The sequence below is a fragment of the Prionailurus viverrinus genome, chromosome D1 (assembly GCF_022837055.1).
Source record: "Prionailurus viverrinus isolate Anna chromosome D1, UM_Priviv_1.0, whole genome shotgun sequence".
Taxonomy (NCBI): domain Eukaryota; kingdom Metazoa; phylum Chordata; class Mammalia; order Carnivora; family Felidae; genus Prionailurus; species Prionailurus viverrinus.
The window spans coordinates 112708468-112721429 of record NC_062570.1 but is presented as its reverse complement, the minus strand read 5'-3'; the positions used below and the strand labels follow the sequence as shown (position 1 = coordinate 112721429).

At 57.8% G+C, this 12962-nt stretch overlaps 1 protein-coding gene across 11 annotated transcripts in view; it reads left to right on the top strand.

The window, feature by feature from the left end:
* The window catches only part of SHANK2 (SH3 and multiple ankyrin repeat domains 2), a 516273-nt gene that overhangs the window by 130746 nt on the left and 372565 nt on the right, over nt 1-12962 (top strand). For all 11 annotated transcript variants that reach the window (XR_007156245.1, XM_047877830.1, XM_047877836.1 and 8 more), the window contains one exon: nt 610-687. Coding sequence is in view for 10 of the 11 variants with exons in the window: in XM_047877830.1 (XP_047733786.1) it covers nt 610-687 (78 nt within the window). In the remaining variant the exon portion in view is untranslated. The remainder of the gene's footprint in view (nt 1-609; nt 688-12962) is intronic.

Sequence of the window (12962 nt, the reverse complement as noted above, 5' to 3'; positions counted from 1 at the left end):
GTCTATTTCTTGTCAGGCTTTGTGGGTCTACCTTGTTTTTTCCTACAACTTTCCAGGCGAAGAATGTTCTGGAACGTATTCCCACTTCCCTTATTGCAGAACATTTATGCCGTGTCCAGGTCTTCTCTTTTTGTGCGTTACTTACGTGTTTTCCCTCTATTGTACACACACGTGCCAGGCATTCCGTAGCACACGGCCCTCAGGAGGGGAGGGGTTTGGCCGTGGGGTGCACACGTTATGAATTTTCATAGGTTCTGCCAAGCTGTCATCCCAAAGTGTTTGGAGAAGTTAAGCATCACCCGAGAGGGTGCGGGGCCATTCTCCTTCGTCCTCACCGCCCTGGTGACTGGAGTCGCCCCCCGCGCTCATCCCCGTCCTCACCCCCCCGCGCTCACCCCCGTCCTCACCGCCCCCCCCCCCCGTGCTCACCCCCGTCCTCACCGCCCCCCTGCGCTCACCCTCTTCCTCACCGCCCCCGTGACCAGAGGCGCCCCCTGCAGACCTGCGTGCGCGTCCCGGATTTCTTGTGCGCGCGGCCTCGGAGCGTGTCCCTTTGGAGGACGTCTGTGCCACCGGCCTCCAAACGGGCTTCTCTTCTCCCCCCTGCAGGACAGCTGTGCCAGAGTGCTGCTGTTCCGAGGCGGGAACAAGGAACTCAAGAACTACAACAGCCAGACCCCGTTTCAGGTAAGCGGAGCGCCCAGAGCCGCACCACTCCTGCGTGCGCCGTCGCGGGAGGCCACGCGGTTTCCGCACGGGCCCGTGTGTCCAGTGGCCCGTCTCGCGGGGACGTTGCCTGGTTCGGAGCCTGCGCCCCCTTCACGCTGGAGCCGCTGGCGCCTTTCGGTTTGCCCGTCCGCAGCCCTCCTTCCCGGTGGGCAGAGCGGCGGGAGCCCGCAGCCGTTCACCCCTGTGGGCGTGCGAACAGCCTCTGCGGGCCGATTGCAAGGGGGGCGCTTTGTGGCTCTGCCGTGGGGAGGCGGCCTGCCGTCGTCTGGCACCCCCACGGGGCCTGCTGTCCCGGAGTGGAGGGAGGCGACGCCGGCCCGGCGGTGGCCACAGGGCTCTGGGGCGGAGGGCAAAGCCACCACCTCCTCCTGGTTAAATTGTGCTGGTATGTATCACACAAAGTCGGCCGTTTTGACCATTTTAAAGGGCGCGTGTCAGGGGCCCTGAGAACATTCCAGATGTTGTGCAACCCTCAGTGCTGTGTGGATTCATCACCCCCAAAGTAACCCTCCCCCCCCACCCCACTCATTACCACCCCCCACTCTCCCCCACCCACAGCCGCCGGCAACCACGAATCCACTTTCTGCCCGTGGATTTGCCCATTCTGGACATTCCCTAGAAAACGATCCACACACCGTGTGGCCTCTGTGTCCGGCTTCTTTCTCTCCGCGGGTTGTGTCTGAGGGCCGTCCGCGTGGTCGCTCTCGGGGTGCCTTTTTCCCCTTTCCAGCTGAGTAAAATCCTGTTGGATGGATGATTTCGATGCAGCTGACCAGATGGTTTAGGGGGAAAACAGATTTGTGGGGGGGGGGGTGGGGCTAAGTTACAGAAATGCTGTTTGACCCTGAATGTGGTCGGATGTCTCCACTTACAGGAAAACCCAAGTGACCGTCATTTTTATTTGGAGGTAATTTTTACCTCTTACCGAGCCAGGAGGTCTCCGACTCAGAACTGGCGCACGCCCTTCTCAGGCCTTGCTCCTAAGGACGGGTTTGACGTCCTGAGAATGAACCAGTCTGCTCCGAACCCTGGGCTGGCTGTTTAAAAACCACCCGTAAAAGTTACATCGTTGACCCACGGCGGGGGGCCTGGGTTGTGGTCTCGGATCTTGTGGCTTTCAGGCATTTACAGCAAAATGGGTCGTGGACGTGACTTCCCGGTTTGTTAACGGGTCTGAGAAGGCCGCCCTTACCGTCCCGGGAGACGTCCTCTTGCTGGGGGTGCTTAGGGGCCGCGGCGGCACCTTCCACTTGCCTGCGTCTGCCCCCGAGGGCTTTGCTGTGGCTTGCTGGTGGTCCTGGTTTAAATATTTCTTTTTTTGTCATTAAATGACATTTCTTTGGTCCCTCTGCTTTTCTTGAGTCAAACTATTGCTTCAGCTGCTTAGAAAAGGAAAGCCGATGTCCTTGTTTCATGGTAAGTAAGCCCTTTGGGGATACACAAGACCCGTTTCCGACTCTGGGGCAGTGCCTGGTAACTGACACGGGGTGCTCCCGGAAAGTAGCCGTGCGTGGCGTCCAGGACCAAAGGCACATAGGTGGCCTCCCCCGTGGGTCCCCCCCCCCCGCTGAAGCGTCATCGCAGCGATCCCCTGGGACGGGACACCCCTTACGGGAGTCCTGGCAGGATGCTTGGTACACGCTCCCGGGAGCAGGGCGGCACCAGCTCCAAGGCCAGGCCATCTGTCTCTCCTTTGATAATCAGTCAAGTGCCCAAATGGGTCTGGAAGACAATTATGCAAAATGCAGCTGAGTAATAGGACCCTGTATGCTGCGAGCGTTGTTCACGTGACCGGCGGTTTCAGAGTCCGGGCTACTTGGTCTGCATGCCCAGACGGGCTCCGCGGCTTCTGGGAGCTGGGTCCCTCCCTCGTGTCCCCTGCCTTCTCACACCGTGACGATGCAGAGATGCGATTCAGCCTGCGAGCCCCGCCTACGAAGTGCGAGGCTCTCATTCTCGCTCACGGTGCCCGCCTCCCGGTTGTGGAAGAGGAACCCCTTACTGTCCAGAGTGTGGCTGAAGCGATGGTTTGCTGCGCCCTTTGAGAGGACCAGATGTGCTCCCTGCAAAACACTCGTGCTCCTCGGCTGCTGTTCTGAGAGATCGTGGCCCGTTCCATGAGTTCATCTGGCCAAACATTTGCTTCATGGTTTCTCCAAATGCTCAACCAGCAGCATCGGTGACACTCCAGGACTTGAGGGAAAATGCAGATGCGCAGCCCTCCCCCACCCTGGTCCCACGGAGCCAGAAGCTCAAGGGCAGGGCTTGGTGTCCTGGGTTCTGAGAAGCCCTCTCAGATCCTGGTGCCTGCTTGGGTTTGAGAATCCCAAGAGAGATGTTTCTTGAAGGAAAGGAAGGAGGAGGAGGAGAGACGCTTACAGTGGCCCCTGGGTGTAGATTAGACAGTGACGCTGATGGTGGCGGTGGCCTCGGTCAGCTCCGGCAGCCGTAGCCGAACGCCACAGGCTTAGACGACAGATACTTATTTCACACGGTGTTGGAGGCTGGAAGTCTAGGGTCACGGTGCCAGAAAATGTAGTTTCGGGCGAGGCTCTCCTCCTGGCTGAAAGATGGCCACCTACTCGCTGGTCTTTCCTCTGTGCATGTGTAGAGACAGGAGGGGCTTTCTGCTGTCTAACCCTTTCCTTGTGGAAGCAATAGTTCCATCAAATTGGGGTCCCACCCTTATGACCACATTTAACATTAAAAGCCCTCTCCGCAAACGCTAACGTTTGGGAGTTAAGATTTCACCGTTTGAAATTCGAGGGGACGAAAATGAACCTGGAAAGTGATGATGTGGTGACGTCGATGATGGTGGTGATGGTGGTGGTGATGTTGGGGATGATGGTGATGATGGTGATGATTTTGATGGTGATGAGAATGGTGATGGTGGGGATAATGATGTTGGTGACAATGGGGATGATGATGATGGTGATCGTGATGGGGACGATGGGGATGACGATGATGGTGATGGTGATGGTGACGATGCTGGTAGTGAAGGGATGCTAGGGGTCGTGATGAGGGGGATGCAGATGGTGACGGCGATGATGGCGGTGATGGAGATGACGATGGGAATGGTGGCCGCGATGGTGGTGACAGTGGCAGCGGCAGAGACAGTGATGACGGCGGACGGTGTGATAGCGGTGATGATGGCGATGACGATGGGGACAGTGGTGTGACGGTGGCAATGATGGTGACGATGGCGAATCTTGCCAGTTGCACAGAATTCCAAAGCTTACAAACGCTCTTCCGAATGTTGTCATTTGATGTTCAAAGTCCCAATGAGGTAGTCGTTGTTATGCCCGATTCGTAGATGAAATGGGACGATAGAGAGATGGACGCACTGGGATGCGAAGTAAGCGAGTGGCTGGGTTTGCGGTCTCCAGGCCTCCGGACCCCCAGTCCAGCGCTCGGCGCACATTCTGTAGCTCACCTTGTATCCTGGCTCGGAGTGAGCAACGTTAGGGGGCCTTTGTGCCTTGGACCGTTCAGCCCGAGGGAGCAAAAAACAACGTATCCCGATTTTGAAGACAAACGGAACGGAAGGAAGTCTGAAGACGTAGAAGGTCTACGTGAAGATGGAACGCAGGTCGGGCAGCTCCTGGTGGCCAGTCCGCTGCCCAGCTTGGCTAGGCGCTCACACCCAGCTACCCAACCACAGTAGCGTGGGCATTGCTGCGAAGGTGCGCTGCAGGCGTGGTTAAGCCACGTCTCCCGCCAGTTGAGTGAAGGCGATGAACCCTCCATAACGTAGGTGGGCCTCATCTAATCAGCGGGAAGCCTTAAAAGAAAAAAGGAAAGAGGTTTCCCAGAGAAGACGAAATTCTGCCCCAGGACTGTAATGGAGAGCTTGTGGGTTCGAGCCCCGCGTCGGGCTCTGGGCTGACGGCTCGGGGCCCAGAGCCCACTGCGGATTCTGAGTCTCCCTCTCTCTCTGTCCCTCCCCAGCTCATGCTCTGTCTCTCTCTCTCAAAAATAAGTAAACTTTAAAAAAATGTGAAAAAAACCCCGACCCTAACGTAGAACATCTGCCTGAGTTCCCAGGTTGCCGGCCTGTCCTACAGATTTCGGACTTGTCTGGCCCCGCAGCAACTCTTAATTGTGTGTCCACACACATGTCCTATGGGCGTGTCCTCCAGGGAACTCTGGCTGGCACACGGGGGTATTGATGAGTCCTTCCTGCCTCCCGGAAGGGACTCCCCCAACGGGACTTCCTTGGGGTTGCAGGCAGGCCTTCCAGCACCCGGCATATTTGGAGAGGTGGCCTTTCTCCCCATGTGGGTCGCAGTTGTGTTGTCTCTAGGCTGCTGGTCAGATGTCCGGACACAGGGCGTGAGGAATAAGGAGACGAGGAAATGGTGAGGAGAGGTCTTCTGAAAGACTGGCGTCTAGCATTAATACAGGCAGGAAGTCGGAGGGCAAGGGGGCGGGAAGAGGTGGAATCCGTCAAGGTGGAGTGCCGTGGCGTGGGCTGCCTTTCCGTGGGTGCAGCTCTCTGCCCGCCTGGCACTGACCCTAACTCACGTCATCGGCAGTCGTTTCTCCTGTGGCTCCTCCCCAGGAACACTGGGTCCCGTGGCTGGTAAGGGTCAGTGCAGGTTGCCCTTGGCCACCGGACCTTGTGTTCATCCTCGACCGCCACGCAGGACGTAAAAGCAGGAGGAAGACGGCCGAAGCAGGAAACAGGGACTGCGTTTCAAAGCACCGGGCTGTGGCTGCCTCGCAGGCAGAGTCCCGTAAGTTCTGCCTGGCGGTGCTTCCTGTGTCTTCAAGCCCTTCGCTCTGTGATTCTACGGCGCCCAGCGTGTGGCCTTGCGTGTCCCCTGGGGGATCACTCGGCTCCTGAAAGTGACCTTGCGTCTTGTCTGAAGCCCCGGCTGTCATCCCCCAGACGACGAGTGTCTCATGTACTTTGTATGGAATGCACGTCGAGCTCACTCATTCAGCGGCGTAGACGGAGAGGGACGGACACCTTCTCACGCGCGATTCGAGGTGGCGTGGTGAGCGCCTTGCAGAAGACCGCGTGCTCTGTCCTAGTCGTGCTCTTATCGAAGCAGCTGCTTCTGGGCTGGTGGGCAGACCAGCGGCAGAGGCAGTCTGACGTTTTGGGGACATCCGGTTCTAGTTTTGCATATTTTCTGGGAAACCGATGAAATGCGCGCAACGGGCACCTCTGTTCCTTATTCCCGCGAGGCACTTTCCTGAATCGTTTTGTTTCGCGACTCAAAACCCAAACTATTTGCTTGCGCCTTGTGTCCTTGAAATCCACATGGATTTTAGTGCAAGGTCAAGGCGATTTCGTTTCTCCCATGACCTTCCACTCCGTGCTGATGTCATGAGCCGAGTCCCAGGATCTGTCCTGTTGTGCCGTCTTCTGTGCTACATGTGGTGGTTGGGGGGGGGGGACACTGGGAAGTTGCACTAAGGTTGGGGGGGGTCACGTGACCACCTCCTAACTCGCCCTCCTGGCTTGCTCGTTCTATTCCGGACACCTGCTTTTTCTCAAACACTCCAGACACGTTCTGACCCCAGGGCCTTTGCATTTGCTGTCACCTCTGGGAATGGAGCCTTTCTGCCGAGCGAACTGGGTTTCATCCCCCACGCCCAGTGAAAGCGCCCTGTGGGTCCTCCTGTTGCCCAGAGCAGCTGACATCCAGAGCCTCCACTCTGCGTGCACGTGTTTCCGATGGAAAATGGGGCTGGCTCGGGGAAACCGTGGCATGAAAGGCAGACGCCGGACAGAACCTGAGAAACTCAGAGACCAGAAGGGAACTTCGAAAATAGTATCGTCAATGCAACCAGGGGGGTAGAGCATGTGTGTGACATGAGGCGTTGAGGGGGCTCTCGAGAATTACTAATGACAGCAGCGACCCTGAAGAGGGTCAGGAGACGGGCAGAAGTGGGGTGTCAGAAAATTCAGGGAGTCGCCACTTGGGCCTGACATCTGAATAATGGAGTTTCTAGAAGAAGCAGAAAAAAGAGAAGAAATTAGCAAAGAGATCTTTCAAGACAATGCTACTGACCGGGACACGAGATTCTCGATTGAAACGGCCCCTGAATTTCCAGGGTGACATATGAGCAAAGGCCCAGAGCCGGGACAGGGGTCACTAGAGCCCAGAACTTTGGGAATAAAAATAAAAACATGATTCTTTTTAAAAAAAATTTTTTTAACGTTTATTTTTTTGAGACAGAGACAGAACATGATCGGGGGAGGGTCAGAGAGAGGGAGACACAGAACCCGAAGCAGACTTCAGGCTCCGAGCTGTCGGCACAGAGCCTGACGCGGGGCTCAAACTCACGGACCGTGAGATCACGACCTGAGCTGAAGTCAGACGTTCAACCGACGGAGCCACCCAGGCGCCCCCGAACGTGACCCTTACGTTTCAAGAGAGCGAAGCCAGTTTCTGTATAAAGGATCGGGGTTTGACTAGCCTAGCAGCAGCGTGGGGAGCTCTCTGACCGTGACCTCAGTTCTTCCTCTGGGGCTCCGAGGGAAGAGCCCTCCCAGCCAGTGTTCCAGGAGACCCGTATTCCTCCTGTGCACGCTGTCTCAGGGTGCTGCTGAGGGTGCGCCCCACCCAACGGGGGGTCAGCGAGAACGGGGAGACCCGGACCTGGGGCGAGGCCCTGGGAGCAGCCCGCCGGGCACAACGGGATGGGCTGCACCAGGAGGAGTGTTGCCTGGAAAACAAAGGAAACGGGGGTCACCCAATGTGTTTGCCCCTAGGAGGACTCGTGCTCGGCCTTATTTGTTGGTCCATCAGAAGGCGGGGATGGGTAGGGGCGCCCCGGGGGACTCGGTGGGTTAAGTGTCCGACTCTTGATTTCCACTTAGGTCATGGTCTCACGGTTCGTGGGTTCGAGCCCCGCGTCGGGCTCTGCGCCGACAGCCCAGAGCCTGGAGCCTGCTTCGGATTCTGCGTCTCCCTCTCTCTCTGTTCCTCCCCTGCTCTCGCTCGGTCTCTCTCTCACTCTCTCAAAAATAAATAAAGATTAACAAGAAATTAAAAATAAGTAAAGAAATAAGAAAAGAAACATTACAAAACACTAAGAAAAAAAAAAGAAACTCTCCAGTATTGCCCCTCCCCCCACCATGACCTCACCTTTGCCTGGGAACTCCTAGTCACCCTTCAGAACCAAAGTTCTTCCTCTGCAGGATGTATTCCTGGGGAGCCTTGGGCCGCGGACCCTTGGTTTCGGTTCCCACGTTACTCGGTAGCATGCTGTTTACACGCCGTGTTAGAGCGGATGCTTCCTGCATCAGCTACCTCCCCCCGCTAAACCGTAAAGTTCTCTGAGTGGAGAGGATGCACGTTCTCCTCCAGCACCAGACCTGGAACCCTCGCGACTGGAGCTGAAATGCACCGTGGCTGCCGGAGGCCGTGGGTCACGCGGTCCTTGCACCTTTCCGTGGCGGGCGCTAAGTGGCGATGTTAACGGGGGACAGCTCGGCACAGGTGTGCGGCAGGTGGGAAGCCGGGTGCCAGTGACCGACGTGAGACATTTACGAATCAGCTGTGTGTCTCCTGAAGAAATACCCGCCCCCTCATGTGAGTCCTCGGATTCTTTACCGCGTAGAAGCCAAGTGGAAACGGCCCGGTGTCAGTCCATGTGGCCACCAGCACCGAATAGCACAGCCCGGGCAGCTGAACACCAGACGTTTGTCGCCACAGTTCCGGAGGCTGGAGGTCCGAGATCCAGGCGCCAGTCTGTTTGGTGGCCGGCGAGGGCCCTCCTCCCGGCTCGCAGACGCCGTGCACCCCCCCCCCCGTGTCCTCTCCTGGCCTTGCCTGCACGTGTGCTTGGAGAGACAGAGGGCTCCGCCCGCGCTCGCTCGCCAGGGCGTGAATCCCGTCACGGGCCCCCTCCCCATGGCCTCGTCTGACGCCAACCACCTCCCAAAGGCGCCACCTGCAAATACCACACACGGGGGTCGGGGTGGGCTTCAACACGGGAATTCGAGGGGGTTGTGAACATTCTGCCCGTAGCCAGCCTGAACGGCAGGACGTGTGCTCTGGGCCAAGGGTGCTGAGTGTTCTGTGCGCTGCTCCGTGTCTTGTCTTTGACTCTGTCCCCTGCCGTCACTCTTCACACGTGGCCCTGGGCGCAGCCACGTGCCCGTGTGTGCATCTGGTGAGGCGTCCACCTAGTTCCCCAGGAAGAGCCCCAGCAGCAGGGACGACGAGGGCGGGGGCCTGGGGGCCACGCAAGGGGCCAGCGGCTTTCTGGGCCTGAGGCTGAAGTATCACGAATCCATGTGAAGATCAGCTGGGAAGGCCCACCTGAAATCTGGGACCGTGGACTCCAACCTCGCAGCCCGTCTGGGCCCCGTGCCCCCTGGGCTCCCACCATCCTGCCCCATTTGCCGCTTTCCCTGCCAGGGTGAGCAGGCTCTGGGCAGGGGCGGGGGTGGGGTGGGCAGAGTCGGGGCCCCTGCTGTCATCGTGGTATTCCCACACGTGGCCCCTGCAGGTTCCCCGCAGACCTCGGTGGGCCCACGAGTACAGTGGCCCCGTGACCCCCGCTGGCGGCCACTTTGCTCAGATTGTCCTTTCTCACTGTTCCTTTCCTGATCGCCTCTCCATGAAGCTTTAACACCACGGAGACACTAACGTCTTTTCGGGTATTAGGTGCATAGCTGGACTGTATGCATACAAACAGTGAGATATTTTCGTTCCCCGAGAACTGTTTCCCCCCGGGGGTGGGGTGGTTTCACCCCTTTTGAGAAAGACTTAAGGTGATTGAGCTTTCTGTGTTTGGAAACCGGCCAGCTCTTCCATAATTGAGTCATTTCTACCGGGGGTCCTCAGAGGGGGAGAAGGACCGTGGCTTAAAACAGCACAAATGTACCCTCGCAGCCTGGGGGCCGGAAGTCTGAATCAAGGTGTTTCAGGGCTGTGCTGCCTCCGGAGGCTCTGGGGGAGGGTCCTTCCTGCCTCCTCCAGCTTCTGGGGCTCCAGGGACCCCGGGCTGTGGCTGTGCCCCTCCAGCCTCCACCTCCGCAGTCACAGGGCCCCTCCTCTGTATTCAAATCTCCTCTGCCTCTTTCTTACAAGGACACCTGTGATTACATTCAGGTCCCACCCGGACAGTCCTGAACAACGTCTCCGTCTCTGGATCCCTAACCTCGTCGCTCGGCAAACACCTGTTTTGCTATAGAAGGTCACTTATTTGCTGGCTCTGGGAGCCAGTCATGGAATCTGTTGGGGGCCGTCACTCTACCCACCCCAAGAGGGAAAGGCTAGTGGCCAGAGGAGAAGGTTCTGGATAGGGGCTCACAGGCACCCTTCCCTGTGCCTGGAGCCCCTCCCCGACGGCTTGGCTGGTCCTGTCCCTCGGGGAAGCTCATAGCCCCTCCCTGAAGGGGGTGCCCACAGGTATCCTCACCCTACATCATCATTGTCTCCAGGGGTCTCCACCTGCCTCCCTTAACCCCAACCCTAAGCCTTATGTTCCTGTCACCCCTTGACTGAACATGACTGTTGGTTTTAGGAACATGCCATTCCTTGGGGAGGGGACGCCGTTCCCACAAAACCCCAGAGCAGTAACTAAGTGGATGACATTCATGAGGCCGGCTGCCTCTACCCGCTCACTCAGTGTTGTTCAGCCGCTGAGCATCCCCTCTAGGCTTACAGGGGTTAGAGGTGTGCCTGGGACCTCCCCCTGCCGCCTCAGTGATGCTGAGACCCTGTCCCAGGGCCCCCGAGCTCTTGTCCTACCAGGTCTCATCAGAAGGGCTGATTCTGGACCACTCAGGCTGTGCCCCTCCGGCAGCTGAGGCAGAGCCGTGGCCTTTCAGCAGGACCATAAAGACCCCGGGGGGGAAGAAGGGGGCCTGAATGGAGGCAAGGAGTGAGGACGTGATGTGGGTTTGTGTTCCTCAAATACAGTCGATCCCCGAGTTGAACAGGGACGCCACCGCATCTCGGCCCAGACTTTGTTTCCCCAAGTCCTGCCTTCCAGTCCTGCTTGCCTGCCTCTCCGTGGGGGCATGTTCGGGGCTGATGGCGGGAGCCACCACATCCCCTGAGCACCTCCCAGGCACCAGGCACGCTGAGCGCTCAGTGTGCTTTTGGTCCCTGTGGATGCGAGGTCAGTAACATCCCCACTCACGGCACAGGAATAGAACCTGGGTCGTAGGCCAGGGTCATCGTCACGGCGATCACAGGACCAAGTCCGTGCGGCCGAAAGGGAGCTCTTTTCAAGGGCGTGCTGGTGCCTGGGTTGCCCACGGTGTGCGGGCTGGCCCTGCTCCCTGGGCCCTGAGGAGGTCGCAGGGTCTGGAGACAGCAGGGGGCTGCTGGTGATGTGGCCTCCTGTCCCCCATGCAAAGCTCATCTGGGTGGGAGGCGGCCTCGTGCAGGCGCTGAGCCCAAGTCGCATCCACCCCCGGTGGGTGGGTCCTCCGTAGAGCCGGTCGGCAGATCTCCATGAAAGGCTTTGGGGTTTCTGTTTGGTCCTGAGTGTTTGGCCCTCTTTTCTGATTGCCAGTTGACTTTGGGACTTCCGTAAGATGTCTGTATTCTCCATTGCTAGTTTTAGGAGACGCCCCAGGGGCACCTTCTGTCTGGATGCGTCTGGGTATCTGCTCCTGGGGGACTTTCAGCTTTCCTTGCAGACAGAAGCCGCTTGGAGCCCATGACTTTTCCCTAAAGCCCAGGGTCTCTCTGCTCATCATCTCCGTTTGTCCGGGGCTGGCGGCTGTCACGTTCGAGCTCCAGGCAGAGAACCGGAGTTTGGGCAGCACAGAGTGCCTGTCTCATGCTACGGATTCCAGGCTCCCGATTTACCGGCTGCAGCTCCAGCCGCTTTTCCAGAAAGGTCAGGCCAGTCGAGAAATCCCAGGGAAGGAGAGGGATGCGAGGAGCTGGTTCCCGTGAGGAACGACGCTCTTCCCGGGAAGTTCAGCATTGACTGAGTCGCGGTAGGGATCGCCCGTGCTGCCGGTGTAATTTACCCACCGCTTGGGGTCCTTGCTGTCTATACTCGCTCACATCCTCTGGTCCCTCTTCTTTAGGGGACTGTGTGGAGAAGCCACAAGTCCCTGCCCTGTCCTCACTCACCTGGCCACTGCTCTCTGTCTCTCTCACTGACAACGATTTCCACTGTGGCTTCTACCTTCGAATGTGGTCATCAGAAGCCACGGGATTGCTAACAAAACAGAGAAATCTCTGGCAAAGACAGCGTGTGGTGGTCTGAGCTCCTTTTGTCTGTTGCTTTACAGGTAGTTGGAGGCTCTAAAGTCGGTGTTAGGACTCTGGTTTGTCTCCATCCTTTTTTTAAATTTTTTTAATGCTTACTTATTTTTGAGAGAGAGAGAGAGACAGAGTGCCAATCGGGGAGGGGCAGAGAGAGGAGGAGACACAGAATCTGAAGCAGGCTCCGGGCTCCCAGGTTCTCCGCTGAATTAGGGTTCCTGGCTGGTCGACCAGCTGTCTCGGACCTCTGGCCTCAACTGCTCTCCTTTGAGATAGACAAGCCTTTCCTTCAAGGCACCTTTGGGACCCAGGGTGGACGGGAGAGTGCTGTGATTCCTGGAGTCTCTCTCAAGTGACCAAGGAATTGTGGAACCTGGGCCATCCTCCTAGGCGGGGACAGGTCCTATAACAGTGTCTCCCATTCATCTGAGTATCTGGGCAGGTGGCTCACGGTGTTGAAAGCTCTCATTGGCCACCGGCACCTTGCCCGTGTTTTGCGGCATTTTATCATGTCCTCACCATCTTGGCTTCCCCTGCTTGCACTCCTCCAGAGATGGGGAGCTCTTCACTTTCCAAGGCGGTCTGCTGTCTTGGGCTCCCTTCCTTGCGTTGACTCGCACGCTTCCCCCCCGGTGGCCCCATCCCTCCAACTCCGGCCCAAATCCGTCGGCCCCACAGGACAAGCCCACCCCCTGTGCTCTGACCGCTCTCGAGCTGGGCGGCGAAATGACCCAGGACACAGAGCAGGAGGGAAGGCGTGAACGGGGCACGTAACTGTGAGGTCGTTTCTGAAGACGGACTGCGGTATCTCCGTGAATATTTAAACGGCCTTCAGAGTCTGTGCTCAGGGATTCCTACTCACTGTGGGAAAGTGTTACTGCTTATAAAACGGGTACCAAGACCCTTGTGTCTCCACGTTTGTTTCTTTCTTCGGAGTCTGTTTCATTCTGTGGGTCCTCGTTTCCTTAAACGGAGAGGCTCACATACTGAGTTGCCTTAACAAGCGTACGATGGGTGCCTGCCTGGGCTCCTCCT